Raw genomic sequence first — 14,464 nt, 5'->3', positions numbered from 1 at the left:
TAATACAGTTATACAGCAACAAGTTACGGTCACTTAGTTTTGACTAGATTTGGCCTTTTACTTGCTTCTTATCTCTTAATCACTTGAAGTAACCCCACTATTAACCAATCATTTGTGCTCAAATGCGAAATGTAAATGTGTTTTGATGAGGAAGTGGTGCACTTTGAGATGAAGATTTCCCGGATTTTTGACGTTTACGAACAAAGTATGATCTATCGCACAATGACAACTCTGCTGTTGAATTGCAATGAATGGGATGTTAGAGGATAATCTGATCTGGATTAGACCAAGCTTTATGTGAGTCTTAGATTAGCAGAATACAATCCTGAAGGAGCCATGCAAGATGTCACAATAACCTCACACCGACAGTTTTTCAAATGTTGGTGATGTAATGTACCAGAAGGAATGCAGTTGCCAGTTCGGTTGCTTTTTAGATAACGACTCTCCATATTTGACAAATTTCACCTACAATAGGCCTAAATATAATCCATCAGAAAACGCATTATTTGATCAAAGATTAATATTGACATTACATAGCTGTTTCCGAAAATCAGTTTTAAGACTCCCACAAACTTTCACCATCTATTGTCACCTGTTCTCAGTAGTTAAACTGCTCACACCCATCCTCTCTTGATTACCTGAGCCTCCAACAGTGCCACATCCACCGCTATCGTCATCACTGGCCGCCATATTGGACAAACTGGACTCGCTAGCTGGAGTGAACGAGGCAAGAAGTGGGAGGCAGGTAGCTGGAGAACACAAGTGCTTCGCCGTGGCTTTTAATGTAACGGCATTGGTGGCTGTGTTGTTGTCAGTATAGACGAAACACTCGACTGCACTTCTATGTGTCGGCATAACTGAAGAAGTGTAGGATCTCGGCCACAGAGTCCGAGGGGTATCGTTTTTCGTTGTTGTTTGGACTTGGTATTGGTAGACATGACTTCCTTGACACAGCGGAGCTCCGGCCTAGTGCAGAGGCGGACCGAGGCCTCTCGTAGCGCTGCCACCGACAAGGACAGAGGATCCGGGGATGAGGATTTTGAGCCACGGCGCGGTGACGAACAGGACGACGAAGAGAAGGGAGACTCAAAAGAAACTCGACTCACTCTCATGGAAGAAGTACTGCTCCTGGGACTGAAAGACCGCGAGGTATAAACGCTAAATGTCATTTCATACATCTTGATAATATTAACGCTGGCTCGATTCCAAGCTAGCACGACAGCAAACGATAGCTAGCGAACACTATATTTTTGTCAACATTTTACGTTTTCGTCGTCTACTAGCATGGCTATCGCTTGTAGCTATTCTACCGAGCTAGTCTAGCGTCTAGTTAGTCTTGTAGATGGCCATCAAATCAGATGTTATGGGACGTAGCTAGCCCATCATGCTAACTAGAAAGTTAACTACAGCTGGATATCTAGTTCAATATGAAGTTTGACCTGTCTAGTTTAGTTTAGCCTACACGTTCCTAGTTTTGAAATTGTGCATGCTAGCCTAGCTAGCTAAGCTACATAACTATTGTGATGTGCAAAATGTTCTCTTAGGCTAGTTAGCTGGGTTGGTACCTAACTTAATCAAGTTAAAGTTAGGTAGCCAACACATTTCACTCGGGAATCAAATGTATTTGCATAGCTAGCTAACGTGAAGAACGACATTCTATCATAGCTATGTTGAAAATGTATGTTCACCACTCCAGCCTCGACTTAACATATCGTTAAGAATAAACGATTTGTTGTTCTAGGTACATTTGGTAGCAATGTCATATTGCCAGATCTCAGAATACAAGCAAGTAAAATCTTAAATGGTATAATTCATAAACCGTTGTTGGATAAAGGTGTGGCATTTCTATTTATGAAGGAGGTAAGATTCCTTCCTCCATAAACGCTTTAAAAGTACCACACTACTGTTACCTCCCCTCCCCTTGTTATTCTGTATTGACAATCAGTACAATGTTCTCAAATTCACCAACTTGAAAGGTTAGACTCACATAGATGGTACAAAGGTTGTTTTCAACCCTGCTTTAATCTCGGATAGGGTGTCTAGGTAATGAACCGGTCAGTGTTTTCAAAAAAGATAGTCATAACAACAGCTCATGTTGTTGTAGTTAGCTAATTTGTGAACCTCTTCCTCAGATAAGGGACAACAATTGGATTTGAGGAATGCGCTGTCAATTACTGATAACAGTAGTTTAAACACGTGTTCTCGTGGCTTGGAAGTACTTCCAGGGGTGTGCAAGCTGAAGATGCTAAATGCTTAGGTGTTCATGTCAGGGCGGTTGGTGTAGATCAGGGGTGCCTGATAACGACCATTCATTTGAATCAGGTGTGTTGGAGCAGGGAAACATCTAAAACATACAGGACAGCGGCCACTGGGGACCAGGATTCGACACCCCTGGTGTAGATGGTTCTGTCATTAGCAATCCTGCTTCCATACACATACTCATGCCCCCGTACACGTATCACATGGTATTCCAATAGACACAAGACTTTGTAAAACCAGTTGTTCTTGAAGCTGTGTTTCATCTTTAGACTCTACGTCATGCTCTTTATTTGACTGCTAAAGAGAGGGTGCGAATGTGGAGTTGTGTGTGATCGGGTGAAAGTTGAGACCAGTAAGGATGTTGATTCAGTCAGTTTGGGGCTGGTGTTGGGATCTGTCTGAACTAAGGACGAGGTCCAGAGGTAGCCCTGAGTGAGAAGTGTCATGAATATTTGAGTCCTCATTCCCCAGGCTCCAAGACTTACAGTATTCAGCAAGTAGAATTATGCTTCAGCAGCATATTTCATATTGTCCATGTAGACACAGTGTGCAGATTTTCATGGTGTTTCGTCTCTACTGCTGTGACTCCATACTGTCTGGCGTACTCAGAAACTTAGAGCAGGTCTTATATCACAACCAGGACTACAGAGTAAAGTGATATTCCTGACAGTTGACGAGAACAGCTGTATTAAACATTACATGTTGACTTAATATCCAGGAAGTAACACTGCTGAAAAGATGTGCCAACAACACTGATGCTAAGTCAATTCCATCACTGTAGGTCACAATTTGCGATTTCAAGTCTGGGGGCTATTAAAGCCACCGTTGTTGGTTTAGAAAGCATCAGAATCCTTCACTTCTACAAGTATCGTTTCATTTGGAGGTTTAAGCATGGTCTGCTCACCAAGTTGTCCCTCCACAACTCAATCCCCCAGTTGGCTTCAGTGCTGCTCCTCCTGCTCGCTAATTTGACTCGACGGACACCCTACCTCGTGGGAGGGAGATTCAGCCCAGGGCCCAGGCTGGATTAGAACCCAAGCCACTGCAGTGAACTACGGGGGTGCCCCCGGCTTTTGACGTGTTGAACAGGTTGTATGTCTGGTTCTCAGGAGGCAGGAGGCTACCTTCACGGTAATCCTGCCCATCACACATCTCTTCACAGTGGTTAGTCTCCACACGCTCGTGGCCTCAGTGCACACAGTCATGTCTGCTTCCCTGGCATGGAAACAGCTTCCGTGGAAGTGTTAGCTCTCTGGTGGTCAGAGGGCGGGCGGGGTGTTAACACAACTGAGAGTGTGTAGATGCTGTTATTGCTGTCTGTTCCGTCTCACGGCAGACCAGCAGGCTGAAGTCAGCGACCAGGCCCACGACACGGCAACTAAGCAAGACTGAAAGAGCGCAGTGTTAGTGGGCTGTGATGGCATGAAATATATCTGTAATGCTCTGCCACTGAGCTATACCCATCCCTGTTATGTGAACAGAGTGATTAGGACGAGATATCCATCACCAGTCGAGCCTATATACTCCCTCTTGAGTAGTTAAGAGCTATGTCTACAGGACAGATGGTCAAAACAAACAAACTCAGGTCTAGCCCTGCCTGCTGGATAAAGATGTTGGAACTAGAAATGAGAGCTCAAGTTCTCCTAATGGGAGGCATATGTATCTTTCTGAGATCTCATTCTACAAGCTACCCTGACTTGGCCTGTCCCTATTTCAAGGTACATTTACCATGGTTAAAGGCATGTCTGTGTCCATGGGGATTGTAGATAGATCTGTACCTAGATAGACCTTGTTGGTAGCCAGTGTTCCTCAGAGGGGTTATTGACATGACATGACTCTACTCAGAGCAGGGCTATTGACAGCGACTGGCATCTCTCTAGCAGTCAAACCTAAACGTCCAGATCTCTAGCTCTGCTCCTGTTGAGCTGGGAATCATGGCTGCATCGATACCTCAACCCTACAGGCTACTGCAAAATATATCTGTAACTAAATGCCAGTTTGTGTAATCACCAACATGTCTCCCCGGAGCCTGGGAGCCTGGAGCCTGGACTAGATCAGAATGATCATAGATCCACACACAGGCTTTTTATCCTGTGTTTTTCTCTTGGTCATGTTACATAACCATTTTGAATTAGTTTGCAACGAAGCTGTTGAGATATTGACTGAGATATCTCTCAGCCTGAGTCTCCCAGCCTCCTGTGATTCATATTCAGCGACAGTCGCTGAAAACCACGAGGTATGAATTGTGGAGAACGGTGAATTGCCGGCGTTTATGACCATGTTGAAGAGAGTCATCACAATTCCACACAGTCACAAGATCACACGTAGCTTCCCTGCCCTCGTGAGCCCCAGGTAAGTGGAACATCAGGCACAGAGGAAAAAGGACTTAGAATCATTTCACACTTCCTGTTGTTTCCTTACAATCCTCTCTTTGTGTTGTGTAGTTCATAGCTGCAAGATTGGTTTCAAAGACGTTGAAAACAGATACATACACACACACACACACACACACACACACACACACACCATCAAGACACACACACACCAAGACACACACACACACAAAATGGGTAGAGATGACTCCCAGCTGTCTCCCCTGCATGGTGAGGTTGTCGTCCTAATGACAGAGCAGTTGTAGATGTTGACGCACTATGTTGCCTGTCCTGTTCCGGCCCCTGCCCCGCCTCAAGCACTTCCTGCTCCTACCAGATCTGGAACTGCACCCACGTGGCTGTAGAGCGACTCACTGCACCCACGTGGCTGTAGAGCGACTCAGACGTGTAGGAAGGAGGGCGGGAAACAGAGGAAACCGTTAGACACGATGGCAGCCATCTTGTTGTGTTTGGGATCAACGTTTCGCTAGGTACAGACTTCAGATTAGTTTTGTTTTCGTTCGCCTACGTGTTTGTTGGGAAAGAGTAGCTGGACATGTCCCTAGTCTTGTCAACACTGCCTTTGGTAGAGAAGCTCTCCAGCTATCTCTCACCACACACAATGGTGGTTGGAAGTGCCGGACTTTGCTGCTGTTGATGTCGTACTGTTCAAACTGCTTTTCAGGCAAATCTTCTTTTCAGAAATCTTCCTAGTTTGTTTTTTAGGTTGGGGCGAAGCAGCGACGTGTTAGGTTGACCTCAACGTGCCTGTGAACTCTCCCTGCTCTATCATAGGCGGTCAGATGGCTGAGCAGTCAGGGAGTCGGGCTATTAATCAGAAGGTTGCCGGTTCGATTCCTGGCCGTGCAAAATGACGTTGTGTCCTTGGGCAAGGCACTTCACCCTACTTGCCTCGGGGAGAATGTCCCTGTACTTACTGTAAGTCGCTCTGGATAAGAGCGTCTGCTAAATGTAAATGTCTATCAAATCAGAGGTATATTCGTGTCTCCTTTTTACAAGCAGTGTCACAGAGGGCTTCACACATACGCCCACAGAACTGCACCAAAACCACCCTGACTCCTCAACGAAGGGAAACACTCCCTGGAAAACTCAGAGAACAAATAACGAAACAGACCCCCAGAGTGGCCCTGCATGGTGTTTGTTCCGCGGGGGTTTCTAACGTGTCTCCTCTTGCCCCCAGGGCTACACCTCCTTCTGGAACGACTGCATCTCATCGGGGCTGCGTGGCTGCATGCTCATAGAGCTGGCCCTGCGGGGACGCCTGCAGCTGGAAGCATGCGGCATGCGACGGAAGAGCCTGCTTGCCAGGAAGGTGAGCGGGAACGTGGTTGTGTACGACTGCGTGTGTGTACGACTGCGTGTGTGTGTTTGATTGTCAGTGTGTACATTGGGCTCATCACCGTGTGTGAATGTGTGCATCTGTGTTAAGATCACACATCTAACTGCGTCATAACCCTGTCAAGAGCTCTGCTTCCCACAGGAACATGTATCCTTTAGGTGTGTGTGGCTCCTGCCAGGGTTAGCATGGCCAGTGAGGCTAAGCAGAGTCACAAAAGGGGTGTGTTTTAACACTCCCACCCACAGCAAACACGGCCAGACCAGACTGAGCAGGGCAGGGTTAGGTCACCATGCAGCCCAGACTTGTCAGACTTCCTCATGACTTGGTAGTGAAGCTTTTGCCATTAGAGGGAGCTGTTGCACATAGTAAATCCATTGCTTAAATCAAACATGTAAAACTTTTTGTTCTCTTTTAAAAGGCACACAGCTGATCACACTTGAGAAAGTCATCAGAATAAACCGTGGCGTTTTTTTCCAGTATTAGTTATTTCATCAGAAACCTGTTGTAGTGGTCTGACCTCAGCCTACGTGGTACTGGCTCTGCCCTGGTGATCTCCGGGCCGCCCAGCGTGGTGTGTTCTGATTGGTGGTTTGTTCTCCAGGTGATCTGCAAGTCGGATGCCCCGACGGGGGATGTGCTGCTGGACGAAGCCCTGAAACACATCAAGGAGACCCAACCTCCTGAGACCGTGCAGAGCTGGATAGAGCTGCTCAGCGGTGAGACGCCCACCTGCTCCTCACCACACACACCTGCTCTCCTCACTTCACACACCTCCTCACCTCACACACCTGGTCACACACCTCCTCACCTCACACACCTCCTCACCACACACACCTGTACACCTCAACTCACACACCTGTGTAGTGAGGTGTGTGGTAAATAAATAAAACATTTATTTCCACGATATTCACTTCAGAAATCTCTGCCGGTTCTCCTCTGTGTGCTGTGGTTCCTGCAGGTGAGACGTGGAACCCTCTGAAGCTGCACTACCAGCTGAGGAACGTCCGGGAGCGTCTGGCCAAGAACCTTGTGGAGAAGGGTGTTCTCACCACGGAGAAGCAGAACTTCCTGCTGTTCGACATGACCACCCACCCGCTCACCAACAACAACATCAAGCAGCGGCTCATCAAGAAGGTCCAGGAGTCCGTGCTGGAGAGATGGGTGAACGACCCTCAGCGCATGGACAAGCGCCTCCTCTCCCTCATCTTCCTGGCTCACTCGTCGGACGTGCTGGAGAACGCCTTTGCCCCCCTGCTGGACGAGCAGTACGACCTGGCCATGAAGAGGGTGAGGCAGCTTCTGGACCTGGAGCCGGAGGGGGAGGGCGCCAAGCCCAACGCCAACGAGCTGCTCTGGGCCGTGGTGGCCGCCTTCACCAAATGAGGCCGCCGGCTTCCTGGCAACAACGTCTTGGGTTTGTGATGGGGAGGAGGGGGTGGGTGACAGGAAATGGAGATGTTGGGGTGGGGGCAGAGAGAGTGCTGGCCCGCTATGTAGGAACCAGACTGACTCGCCTCCTACCTGGGCTTCAGGAACGGGCCGCCCCACCCTTCTCACCCTCCCCTCCTTTTTGTTCCTCTTCTTTCTTTAACTGTAGATAACTATCCTCCCACCCTTCTCCTTCATGCTCCTCTTTCTGCAAGATGTGTCATTTAATCGCTCACTTTTTCAAAAGAAAATGAACCGGAGAAAAACTAAAATAAAACTCTGAACTTTGAGTTTGAGTACTGGGTAATGTTACGGACAGCTGACTTGGCTGAATCAGAGGCCTCCATTCATGTTCTCCGTGTCCCTGAACACACATTTATATATATATAAATATATAAATCCTAAAGTATATTAATCCAACAATTCTGTTCTTCTGTGTACATGCACATTTCATGTACAAACATAGCTGCAGTATATGAATGGAAAATACTCCTGACAAGTCTTGAAGTTGATTTACTCTGTCAGACATGACACGATCGGAAGTCTTTGTCGTTTTCACCTTTCGTTTCTAAAAGCTGCTCGTCAGACCGGGGTCACAGGTGTGTTCCTCCCTTCCTGTCCAGGCGGAGCCTTCTGACAGGTGTGTTCATCCATGTCCAGGCGGAGGAACCTTCCACGGTCAGGCCCTCTACAGCGAGGGTGCACCCCTGGCTTGGTCTCAAGAAAAACAATATACATGTGGGTTTAGAGAGGGTATTTCTAGCAGGGATTCAACTGTTTTAAAGGAAAAATCTATATTAGAGTGATCTTTAACCCCTCTGCAGTTTTGACATCTCCATGTGCCCCTGTTAATTTGGTAATATAAAGGCACCATCTGCACAGTTTTCCATTTATAAATGTGATTTTTCACTGTGTGCAAGAATTGTGTCTTGCGCTTTGCTTTCTCATAATGCTTTCAAAAATCTATAATCAGTTTATTTTTTTAACTTTAAAATAATCAAGACATTTGAAAATAATTCAATAAAATCCAGAGAATGTGGTAGTTTGTGTGCATACCAAGGTCTGAATAAAACAATCAAAGAATGGGGGTTCACATTCCAGTTCTTTCTATATAAAGACTCGCACAACCCTTCTCTGACTGGTTTGGTTAGCTTGGACTCTTGAGCGCAATGTCTGCATTTATATATTTTCTCTGGAGCGGGTGTTGATCTGGACATTTGGGGGTTGGTCTACCGGTGCAAGCCAGCCGTTATTTCTCCCCCCCCCCCCCCCCCTCACGTCTCCTGGAATTTGTGAGTGTGTGCAAATGACAAGAAAGCCTTTTGACCAATCACCATATCTTGCTCTTATTTTTACGTTGCATGATTTTGAAACGTTCTTGTTTGGTTTTCTTTTCTCAGATGCTTATTTGTATTCATTTAAAATGCAATAACTTTTTGTTACTACATTCTTTTTGCTTTTTGTTGTTTTCAAATCCGTGTATCTTGGTAATGGCATTGCTTTATAGAAGCTACCTTCATGTAATTATGTAGCGAAGACGGCGTCGGATCAGCAGTGTTTCTGGGCAGTGATGCAGAAGTTAAACGCACGTCAGACTGCTGCTCAGTAACGAGGAGCGACTTAGAAAATGGGCTGAATCTGTAGATTTCATAATAAAGGGACCTCTAATCTGTATACTTTATTTGACCATAAAATAAACTAAGATCTTGGAAGTGCCTGAATAACATTTCACAGTTCATTATTATTTTTTGTTTTATTTGACGTGTGCGCATTCTTGCATGGGTGATATTTTTGTCGTCTCATATCAATTGTTGGTTTTATGCTTTTGATTCAAAAGTAGATTTAACATTGTGGCGACTGCTATATGAAGTAATTTCTCTGCCAAACATTTAATTGAACCAGACACCCCTCTCAATCTGGTGTTTATTTCCATCAGGAACATTAGAGAAAGTGCATTCACCGCTAGGTGGCGGAACAACACCATGATTCCTGACTCACCTGCCGTCCCCGCAACTGTGAGTTATGATTACAGTGCGTTCACACTGCAGCGTTTTTTACCGCTCTGCATCGCTTGCCTTCCCACAGTACACCACGCTCGGGGGCGTGTTAGACAAGTTAATACAGAGTTGTAGTTCTCTAAGGTCACTGTTGTAGTCATGGCCAAGCGTGCAGATTTGGGTTCATGTACTCACAATATCGATCAAAATACCACTTTTACACAACATTTATGTAAGTGCAAGATTTTACTAGTGCAAGATTACAGTAGAATACATGTTACGCCACCGGTCACTCAACCAGTCGTTTGTAGGCTGGGCTAGCGAGCTAGCAGTGGCACAGAACAGTCACGTAATGTGACGACTACATTTAAAAGTAGGCTATAAAAACACACTAGGAACAATGACGACATCGGCAACCATGCACCATGCATTATTAGTTTAATGTAATCTTTAAATTCAGGCTCGTCACATTAGTAACTTTGTTCTGAACAGAACTGGGTGTGCAGACACATACGAAAAGTTTCTCCTCCATCTTGAAATTGTCAAACCTAGAAATGTTTACCATGACGAACAGTTGCTACGTTACAAGAAACAAGAAACCAATCCGATTGGCCAACGCTAGCGTTTTCACGCTCCTCATTTACATAAAGTTGAGAAAATCCAACTTGCAACGCTCCGCTCCGCTCCGCTCGCCTTCCCACAATGCCCTACGCGAGCGTCAACGCCTGGTTTCATTGAAAATGAATTGGAAGCCGACGCCACGCGCCGCCCGCTCCGCTGCAGTGTGAACGCACTGTTAGGATCTAGGAGCAACACCTGCAGTCTGGAGATTAGTTCCATTCTGAGTGCTGAATTCTACGGTCCGATTAGCCAAAAATCACGCAATGTAAACCCTTCGTTATATTGATAATCTCCTACCCAACATTATGTTGGAGCAAATGCTGTTTCTGTATTCATTTTACCGTCAGCTCAACACGTTTTCAAAGTAGAGAGGATGTTTGAATTGTGAGGGTAAAATCGCTCCTCCCAAACCCGGCCATGCTCCCACACATGGTAGCCATCACCGCCTGCCAGGTCCGTATGAAGTTCTGCAGTCCTGCCGGGGTTTGGCCACAAACGCCCGGTTTATTGTTATTGAATTTGAGACGTTAGACGAAATGCTGCGGTAAAAAAAGGGTAACAATTAGACTAGTAAACAGTCACAAAAGCGTGTTTAATATCTTTCCCTGACCTTGAAATGGAGCCTAACTTTGACACAACCGTTTTCCTGTAACCAATGTTGGACTGTTGGCTTATTGAAAAACGGTGACCTGTGTTGAGTTCGGTTTCTCTGAATAGAAGTGTTCAGTTTCTGTGACACATTATTTCAAATTCACGGTGGTGAAGAGTTTTGTCCATCTCTTCTGAAACAGTGTGACTAACTGGGTTTAGCAATCTGCAGATTGGAGAGAGTTTAACAAACAGCTCAACATAAAAATGCCCAGTTCAGACAGCAGTACTAACAAAGTCTCTGAGGCTAGCATAGGCCTACAGCCTATAGGTATTTATTATTGGAAGAATAGCACATCATAGACATGTGACTGTTATCCGAACACAGGCTACAGTAGGAACACATTAACCCTTGTGCTGCCTTCGGGTCACATGACCCAAAGGTTCATAACGAACCACCGTTGTGTTTACCCAATTTTATCCAATACAAAAACAAATCTTTTTTTTTTCTTTTAACCTTCACAATGTGGGGGGTCTGAGACAGCCCGATGGTTAAAATAAAATGCTTCACTTTGTTTTTGTATGCAGTAAAGTTGTCGCAATACGACGGTGGGTCACAATGACTGATGGGTCAGAATGACCCGAAGATAACACAAGGGTTAATGTGTTTACACACCATCCGGGATTTCAGCCTCAATGTTCTGTTTCTATAGATACCCTTCATACAGAGTGAGAGGTATAACATACAGAGTGAGAGGTATAACATACAGAGAGAGAGGTATAACATACAGAGAGAGAGGTATAACATACAGAGAGAGAGGTATAACATACAGAGAGAGAGGTATAACATACAGAGAGAGAGGTATAACATACAGAGAGAGAGGTATAACTTACAGAGAGAGGTATAACATACAGAGAGAGAGGTATAACATACAGAGAGAGAGGTATAACATACAGAGTGAGAGGTATAACATACAGAGTGAGAGGTATAACATACAGAGTGAGAGGTATAACATACAGAGTGAGAGGTATAACACAGAGTGAAAGGTATAACATACAGAGTGAGAGGTATAACATACAGAGTGAGAGGTATAACATACAGAGTGAGAGGTATAACATACAGAGAGAGAGGTATAACACAGAGTGAGAGGTATAACATACAGAGAGAGAGGTATAACATACAGAGAGAGAGGTATAACATACAGAGTGAGAGGTATAACACAGAGTGAGAGGTATAACATACAGAGTGAGAGGTATAACATACAGAGAGAGAGGTATAACACAGAGTGAGAGGTATAACATACAGAGAGAAAGGTATAACATACAGAGAGAGAGGTATAACACAGAGAGAGAGGTATAACACAGAGTGAGAGGTATAACATACAGAATGAGAGGTATAACATACAGAGAGAGAGGTATAACACAGAGAGAGAGGTATAACATACAGAGTGAGAGGTATAACACAGAGAGAGAGGTATAACATACAGAGTGAGAGGTATAACACAGAGAGAGAGGTATAACATACAGAGAAAAGGTATAACATACAGAGTGAGAGGTATAACACAGAGAGAGAGGTATAACATACAGAGTGAGAGGTATAACACAGAGAGAGAGGTATAACATACAGAGTGAGAGGTATAACACAGAGTGAGAGGTATAACATACAGAGAGAGAGGTATAACATACAGAGAGAGAGGTATAACATACAGAGTGAGAGGTATAACACAGAGAGAGAGGTATAACATACAGAGAGAGAGGTATAACATACAGAGAGAGAGGTATAACATACAGAGTGAGAGGTATAACATACAGAGAGAGAGGTATAACATACAGAGTGAGAGGTATAACACAGAGAGAGAGGTATAACATACAGAGTGAGAGGTATAACACAGAGAGAGAGGTATAACATACAGAGTGAGAGGTATAACATACAGAGTGAGAGGTATAACATACAGAGTGAGAGGTATAACACAGAGAGAGAGGTATAACATACAGAGAGAGAGGTATAACATACAGAGAGAGAGGTATAACATACAGAGTGAGAGGTATAACATACAGAGTGAGAGGTATAACATACAGAGTGAGAGGTATAACATACAGAGTGAGAGGTATAACATACAGAGTGAGAGGTATAACATACAGAGTGAGAGGTATAACATACAGAGTGAGAGGTATAACATACAGAGTGAGAGGTATAACACAGAGAGAGAGGTATAACATACAGAGTGAGAGGTATAACACAGAGAGAGAGGTATAACATACAGAGTGAGAGGTATAACATACAGAGTGAGAGGTATAACATACAGAGTGAGAGGTATAACATACAGAGTGAGAGGTATAACATACAGATCGCTGAGACTGGCCTTCGGGGGGGCTTAGGATCCTGACGACTTTAAACAAAATGTCTGCAATACTGTAGGGGTTTACTTTTCTGATTGAATGGCAAACTGGCCTAAATGTTACCATGGAAATGCAGGTCAGCATCTTGTTTTTGACAGTGTTGTTCCAACAGCTCAGAGAAAGGGAAAATACATTCATGAGTCAATGTTATGATAAGAAGTATTATCTGAAAACTTTGTTAGCACATGTTCATTTTCAGATATACTCACAAGTCTGATCTGATAAGACTGGTACAGGGAAGTTTGATTCCTAATAAAATGCAGAAAAACTGGCTGTAAAAATCATTTTGGTTGTGAAAGAAAACATGATCTACAGTATATTCAAGGTTAAAACTTGTGATTGAGTTTGATTGACAGGGTTATCACAACAATTCTCTGGAACAGGATTGATGGAACGTAATTGACTGGAAGGATTTACAAGCAACAGGTGGATTAAAAGTAGGCCTAAATGCTTTATTGATACATAGCAATAGAGGGTTATGTGTAGCGGTCAACTCGTTAACTAAACCCTGGTTTTCCCAATCAGGCAGAAGGGGCTGTGGACGCTTCAAATGAGCAAACATGGACAAGTTTACCAGATCCTCAAATGATCTCTAACATAACCTGCTCCGGGGCAGGTTAGGTGTGCAGCATGAGTTACCATGGTGAACTACCCTCTTAAGAAGTGAACTACAGTCGTGACATTGAAAATTCTCACTTGGTCTGAAAAGGTTGATGAAACTGCCCCCTAGTGATCCAATTTTAAACATGAAGGAAATGCAAATCAAATTTTAGGATTTATTTCTTTGATTAAAAAAAGTTGAGAGGAGAGAGAGAGAAGTAACATGAGATACACATAATGAGCAGATTTAAGACATATATGGAGGAATTTATGTAACGTGTTTCAACCTAGCCTGCCCTCTCCACGCCGCTGCATATAATAAGTTTGGATCCTTACTCAGTTGACTCCAGATTTGGAGTATAATGTCAGGTCATGCACAGCTGTCGTGTGACTTGAACGGCGTAGTAATTCCATGCAAATATTTTAGTGCCCTTAGACTACAGTTCAGTTCAGAGACAGGATACAGATTGTGGCTCCCAGAACAGCGAGCTAACAAAGTTCATATACTTTTTTCTCTCTCCATAAATTAGGTGAACTGCTTCAAACGACAGACACCTTCATTTCACTTCTCTCTCTATCCCTTGAAGTTGTGAGTGCGTGTGTTCATGTGTGCACGTGAGAAAAAGGGAGTGAGCATTTCTTTTTTTCTTTTCTTTTTTTACTGTAGCCAACAGTGAATAATATACATAAGTTAATGAAATACAAAGTACTTCTGATATACATCTGATATTCACATAACAAGGTTTTGGTGCAGACATACAGAGAGGCGTTAGTATGGACAAACCCTGTGATCGTCCAAGTTTACGGCGCAAATACCAGAGGTTGTTTTAATCGGTCTG

General features: G+C 44.3%; 1 protein-coding gene across 1 annotated transcript; it reads left to right on the top strand.

The window, feature by feature from the left end:
- Positions 1-635: 635 nt before the first annotated feature.
- On the top strand, positions 636-9,145 carry golph3a (golgi phosphoprotein 3a). Its single transcript, XM_062451379.1, has 4 exons — positions 636-1,149; positions 5,833-5,964; positions 6,593-6,707; positions 6,950-9,145. The coding sequence occupies exons 1-4, from the start codon at positions 937-939 to the stop codon at positions 7,372-7,374; spliced, it is 885 nt and encodes a 294-aa protein (XP_062307363.1). The 5' UTR covers positions 636-936; the 3' UTR covers positions 7,375-9,145.
- The last annotated feature ends 5,319 nt before the right edge of the window (positions 9,146-14,464 follow it).

The sequence above is a fragment of the Osmerus eperlanus genome, chromosome 25 (assembly GCF_963692335.1).
Source record: "Osmerus eperlanus chromosome 25, fOsmEpe2.1, whole genome shotgun sequence".
In the NCBI taxonomy this organism is placed as follows: Eukaryota; Metazoa; Chordata; class Actinopteri; order Osmeriformes; family Osmeridae; genus Osmerus; species Osmerus eperlanus.
Note: the sequence above shows the minus strand (reverse complement) of the source record. Positions and strands in the feature narration are given on the sequence as shown.

Coding starts and splice junctions, on each gene's coding strand:
- golph3a (XM_062451379.1), top strand. CDS start 937: ATGACTTCCTTGACACAGCGGAGCTCCGGCCTAGTGCAGAGGCGGACC. Junction 5,965..6,592: donor AGAGCCTGCTTGCCAGGAAG/GTGAGCGGGAAC, acceptor TTTGTTCTCCAG/GTGATCTGCAAGTCGGATGC. Junction 6,708..6,949: donor CTGGATAGAGCTGCTCAGCG/GTGAGACGCCCA, acceptor TGGTTCCTGCAG/GTGAGACGTGGAACCCTCTG.